Genomic DNA, 6,000 nt, shown 5'->3' with positions numbered 1-6,000 from the left:
GTCTGTGGGGCCAGCACGAGGAAGGCAATGCTGTGGGAAGGGTGAGGCGTGGGCTGGCCCCACCGCTGCGGTGCTCACAGGGTGGATGTGCGGTGAGAAGGGGGAGACCGTAACATAATGGGAACTGGGTGGAAGCGGCGCTGGCTGTGTGGCACCAGCTGTGCAGCACGGGCTGTGCAGTATGAGCTGCACTGTGCTGTGGGGCGACAGCTGATGTGGTCTGTGCAGCCCAGTGTGGTCCTTGCAGTCTGGTGTGGTCCAGTGGTGGAGGCTGTGCAACACTGGGAAGGAAGCCCAGGGAGGTGGCACAGTGCCGTGCAGTGGCTGGGCAGGACCTTGTTGGGTATGCGGTGGTGTGAGGATCTGCAGAAGTTGGAGGATAGCGTGAAGGCAGTGACCCAGGGCAGTGACTGGGTGCTAAACCGGACTGTGCGTCATGGCTAGGCGCAGTGTAGGGCAGCAACTGGAAGCAAGACAGGGTTGGGCTGCTCTGTGTAGTGGCTGTAGGCTAGGCTGGGCAGAGCAGCGCAGGGGTTAGAGGCTGTTCCGAGCAGTGCTTGGAGGTTGGGTGGCGCAGCAACCGAAGGGAGATGCAGTGCACTGCAGCGTTGCTGTTGGGGTGCAGCCGCTGGATAGGAGGGAGGTGCGGTGCAGTGCCGCGGCTGCAGTGACCGCAAGATTTGGAGCTGTCTCAGCTGGAGGAAGGTGCAGTGCTGTGCAGTGCAGAGGAGTAAGGGGAGCCGTGAGACAACGCGGGGCTTGACAGGTGGGGCAGTGCTTGGAGGGGTCCTGCAGTGCCGTGCCTGGAGGAAGGAACGGCGTGCTGGAGCGCTTGAAGGCATTGCAGTGATTTGAAGGTGCCACTGAGTGCCTTGGAAGCAGTGCACGGATTTGAAGGAGGGCCAATGCCAGGCGGCGACCGGGGAACTGCGGAGCAGCGCTCTGCAGCCACTCAAAGTGGGAGGGGGGGGGCCGTGTAGCGATGGAAAAAAGGCAGCGTGGTGCAGTGACAGGGGAGGGGGAGCAGCACGGTGCAGTGATTGGAGCAGGGCAGTGCAGAGCAGAGGAAGGCAGGGCACAGCACCGCACCGCACCGCACCGGCACCGTGCAGTGATTGCGGGGGGGGGAACGGGACACACACGGGGGAGTTCCACGCATGCGCGCCGCCGCCCTGCCGCAGCGCCCCTCCGGCGGCGACCCCCTGCCGCCCGCCCGCCATTGGCTGCGGGCGCCTCCCGCGATAGGCTGCGGCCGCGGCCCCCCGCACCGCCCCATTGGCCGGCGGCGGCCGCTATGCGGGCGGGTCGGCGGCGCGGCGACCCGCCCCGGCGCCCCATTGGTGGCCGCCGTGCCCCTCAGCGCCGCGGCGGCGGCGGCCGGTCCCGCTGCGCCGCGCCCGGCATGGCGGCGCCCGCAGCCCCGCGCCCGGGGGCCGCAGCCGGCGGCCGAGCGCCCAGGGCCGGCGGCGGCCGGGTGAGGAGGGCCGGAGGGGGCGGGGAGGGGGGGGGGGGAGCGGAATCGGGCAGGGCCGGCCCCAGCGGCCGCCGCCGTTTCGGCCAGCGGGGCCCGGCGGGGCGGGGAGAGGGGAGCGGAGCCCGGCGAGGCGGGGGCTAGGCGGCGGGGTGCCCGGCCCGCGCCCTGCCGCCAGCCCGGCGGTGGCGTGGCGGTGGCGGTGCCGCTGCCCGTTCGAACTCGGATTCCGGCCGGCCGCTGGCAGCTGTCAGCCGGCGGCGAGCTGCCGTCCCCGGGCGGGCCCCGCTGCCCCGGCGGGCCCCGCTGCCCCGGCGCCGTCCCCGCCTTCAGGGCAGCCCGACTCCTCAGCGCGGCGCGCCCGGGGCTCCCGCCGGGACCTGCGCTGCCCCCGGGCTCCGGCGCGGGCCCCGCCGTCCGTGGGACACCGGCGGGGAGCCCCTGGGCGCGGTGGGTTTGCTTCGTGGCGCCTCTGGGCTTTGCTGTGCCTGGGGAGGAGCGCGGTGCTCGCCAGGCCTCGCCGGCTGCGTCCGTTCTGGGACTGATTATCTGAAGCGGGCTGGGGTGTAAGTGCCAGCGGGGAGTTGGGCTGCTGCCCCGCCGTAGCGTTGCAGTGCCCTCCTGCCTCTCCGGCATGGCATTTACCCTTGTGCCAGTTAAAAAAAAAAAAAGAAAAAAAAAAAGGCAGCTGCTTAGGGTGGTAGTTCTTATTTCACTCGTGGGTTTGGGTAACTGGTGTGTTTTACCTTGTGGAGAGCCTGGTTTTGGAGCTGTGCATTATTGTGTGTGTATGGGATTGCAGGTTTTGGAAGGATGAGTGTCAGAGAAGGTGGCTCCAATCTCAACGTGTTTCTCTTTCTCAGGGCGTGTAGAAGAGCAGATTTAATGTGAAGATGGGACTGTTGGTGTTTATGCGTAAACTGCTGCTAGCCCTCTGCCTCTTTCTGGTACTGGGATTTCTGTACTATTCTGCTTGGAAGTTGCACCTCCTCACATGGGAGGATTCAAGTAAGTATGATCAACGTGTGACTGTTTCTGGGCTCCCTAAAATGCCTGTCAAATAGTTGCAATAGTACTGAGGTGGTTCTGATTTAGTAGTATTAGAGGGATATGATTAAGCCCAATCAAATGCTGGAGCTTATAGTATACTTAAGGGGTTGAATTTGTGATTACCTAATGCTCTTTATGGCTTTACTTTTATTACTGGGTACAAAAGCAAGTTCACGCTCTATAAATCTAGTATTAGAGACTTCAGTTCTTAGAATATTCAGTGTTAGTTTATGATTCCTAATTCTTAAAATAAAGACTTTGCGTGCTGAGGTTTTTGTTCCCTGAACTTTTCTGTACGTGTCAAAATATCTAAGACAAGAGTTTTTTCTCTGGTGGATTTTAATTTCTTTCTATAATCATATTTTCTGGTTATCTCATCATCTTACTTTGTCCTTCAGAAATCCTCATCTTCCGTTTATCTTCCATGTTATTATCTGCCAACTATCTCTCACCTAAAAGGATGTCTCTCAACCTTTTTAAGTCCAAAGAGACATCTGACCTCATTGAATACAATCTGAGGATTGTTCTGTGCAGTAATGCCATAGGAGGTTTTAGTTGCAATGAGATATAAATTAGGCTGAGGTTTGATTGCTCAGTTATTGCTCTTATTTTTGCTTGTGTTGATGTGTTGATTGCTTTTTTCCTTACATGTGAGAATTGTTTATTGAAAATATAAAAACAAGAAAACAATTCCCTTCTCCTCCCCGCCCGCTCAAAACACAAGCCAGCCTTCTTTGCAGCTGTTCCATGGGCTGTTTCAGATGTCTCACAGCCGACCGTTGCTCCCTGGATCAGCAGCTGAGAAACAGTGGTCCAGAAGTATTGTTTTTCTGTCTGACAAAAAGCAGTCGGTCAAATTCCATCTTTGCTGTATTGTTTCTGTGCATGCTGATGGAGGTTTCTACTGCAATGTTTATTAAACTTAATATTTTTCTACCTCTACATGCTCCGTATCTGTTGTTATATGCTCTAAGAAGTTTTGCTTGGTGACAGATGATGACTTGGATATAATATTTGCACTGATGCAGTTATTTTGACAGGAGGACTGCTGAAGTGTCTTGTACTTGAACAGGTATTCTAAGACTGAATTTGTAAAAGGACATGGGTAGTGTCTTTCTCAGCAGGGATCATTTCTTCAGGTTTGTGCTTCAGAGAGGGAGTCAAAAATCTTGATTGTGACCTTCTTGAAAACTAGCACTTTTGTCGATGGGGTATAGAAAATCCTTGCTGTATGAAAATAAGTATAGAATGTAGTTAAAGGAACAGTTTTGCTGTATCTGCTACCATATGATGATCTGTTATGAAATTATACCACCTGCCACCCTTTACTTCTTTCATACCACCAGAAATAGTGTTGGGACTTCCCAAGGCCTGCAAGAAAACCGTTCAGGCCACAACTTGTATGTGGACTTTGTTAAATGTGGAGGAGAAGCTTTGTGTTTATGTGCCCGTATACCAAGGTGCTGCACTGGGTTCTAAATTTCTTCAGGGTTTGCCTCTTTGGATTTTGTGCCTTTAGTTTTATGTGCCATTTGTTATTTTACACCACATGTCAGTCCCTGGGGAGTTTTGTGGTAACTGTGCCTTGTGATGCAGTGTTGAAAATCTATATGCAAACGTTGTGGATTTCTATAAATGGAACACTTTTACCTGGAAAGATGACTTTTAAGTTGTAGCCTAGTTAGAGTAATTTCTATTGAGCGTACTGGCAGCTTTTCAGTACCCAGGACGTTCTGACAGGAGCACTGTGAGGTAACGTCACAGACGTTGTTAGTTGTGTGTCTCCTTTTTTCAAATCTTCTGTGTAAAATGTGTTCTTCATTTATTCTTGGAAGTTGCAGTGCTTGCTTGCATTAAGCTTCTTCAACATGTACAAAGCAGTGATGCTAGTTTGAAGGTTTAGCTTACTGATCTTTATCAGTTGTCACAATTGATACAGGCTGTACCATTGTTCCTTTTCTTCTAGACACTTTTATGGATTGTGTCTTCAGTGTCAGATGAAGTTCCTTAGTGTAAACAGCAGTCTAGTGTAAGAGGGCAAAATTTTATGTGATTACTTTTGAACACAGTTAAGGTGATACCAGCTTTCAGTTGCTCTTCAGAGTTTTGTACATATCAAAAAATGTTTTATTTATCATGTAATTTTACACATGAGGAACTTAGGCAGATTTAAAATACAAATTTAAAAGCCCGTATTGGGAAACTTGATATGAAGAGTTAACATTAAGCTTCTATAAATAAGCGTTTGGAAGTTAACAAATGACAGAATTGAAGTTGCTCATTTAACCATGATTACGCTTCCTTGAGCATGTGTAATATGATACAATGTATAATGGTGTTACGCAATTATACTTCCTATTTTCTGAAGGGGAGCCTTGCTTAGTTCAGTGCACAAGACAGGTAGTGCTTGATAGCTGTTTGTGGTTTTATTTCCTGAATTACAATTCAGTGTGTGACCTTGTAAATCTCCTTAAGATTGATATGATAATGCTGGTGTCCCCAAAGGCAAAACTAAGTTAGATGTGTTAATTTTTGGGGTGCTGAATAATCCAAGATTATTGATTTTATGTGTAAGTTATCTTATTATTTTCTCTTTTCTTGTGACCAGTGTCTTTATTCTGTGTAATAGTGACTCCCTAGCTTCAGCAGTCACATTCATCTTTTCTTTGTTCTGCTCTTTATGCTAGAGGAGGTATGAAACTACGCTGATCCTGACTTTTGACACCCTTGCAATCTCTTCAGAGACTGGTTTTAGTAAACTTGACACCCGTATTTAATATCAGACACAAATAAATTAGCCATAAAGTATGCTGAAAAAAAACTTGATCTTGTTAATTGCTGCTTGTGTGTTTTGTTCACTTCTTAATGTTTTAGAAAATGCCCATGTATGTTGTTGCTGTTATGGATCAATTTGAATGGTAACTATGTAAGGAATCTAGTCACCCTGAGACTTCAATGTTTGTATATTTACCTGCTAAAGTAAAAGAATAAAGTAATTTGTTTATTCATACTTCTGACACCTTCAAGGAAGGAGGCTGAACTTCTGAATAGACTGAAAGGAAAGGTACACATCAATGTTTCTCTTACCATCTCCATTTAACTTTAAATCTGTCCTCCTTGAGTGATGCCTTAGTTCTCCTTTGAGATTGTTCTCCTTACTGTGTGACTCTACACCTTGCCAGAACACAAAGGAGAATAGGAAAGAATTAATTCTCTAAGGCTTATCTTTCCTATGACAAGAATAGATTGATTTCCGCTAATGTGAACTAATCAAGGTTGAATTAAGTTCAGCTGCTTCTTCCATTCAAGACGCACCTCCAATGACTGCTACCCCTTTCTCATCCTTTTAATGAGTATCATGGCTGGCTACTCTTCCCCAAGCCTTGTTTCATGTCGGTGGCAATATATTGTTAGTTCTCAGAGCAGTAGCAAAGTGCAGAAACGTGGTGTGTAACACTGTGTGAATGCAGGAGGGCCTT

General features: G+C 49.9%; 1 protein-coding gene across 7 annotated transcripts in view; it reads left to right on the top strand.

Moving 5' to 3' along the window:
- The first annotated feature begins 1,325 nt into the window (after positions 1-1,325).
- The window catches only part of ST3GAL3 (ST3 beta-galactoside alpha-2,3-sialyltransferase 3), a 194,293-nt gene continuing 189,618 nt past the window's right edge, over positions 1,326-6,000 (top strand). For 3 of the 7 annotated variants that reach the window (XM_069788932.1, XM_069788931.1, XM_069788929.1), the window contains exons 1-2: positions 1,327-1,474; positions 2,335-2,479. In XM_069788932.1, the coding sequence (XP_069645033.1) occupies positions 2,365-2,479 (115 nt within the window). In that variant the 5' untranslated portion in view covers positions 1,327-1,474; positions 2,335-2,364. Of the gene's footprint in view, positions 1,475-1,902; positions 1,922-2,334; positions 2,480-6,000 lie in introns of those variants that run through there. The other 4 variants (XM_069788930.1, XM_069788926.1, XM_069788928.1 and 1 more) reach the window with 3 other exon arrangements.

The sequence above is a fragment of the Haliaeetus albicilla genome, chromosome 8, assembly GCF_947461875.1.
Source record: "Haliaeetus albicilla chromosome 8, bHalAlb1.1, whole genome shotgun sequence".
Taxonomy (NCBI): domain Eukaryota; kingdom Metazoa; phylum Chordata; class Aves; order Accipitriformes; family Accipitridae; genus Haliaeetus; species Haliaeetus albicilla.
This window is presented reverse-complemented; position numbering and strand designations above follow the sequence as displayed.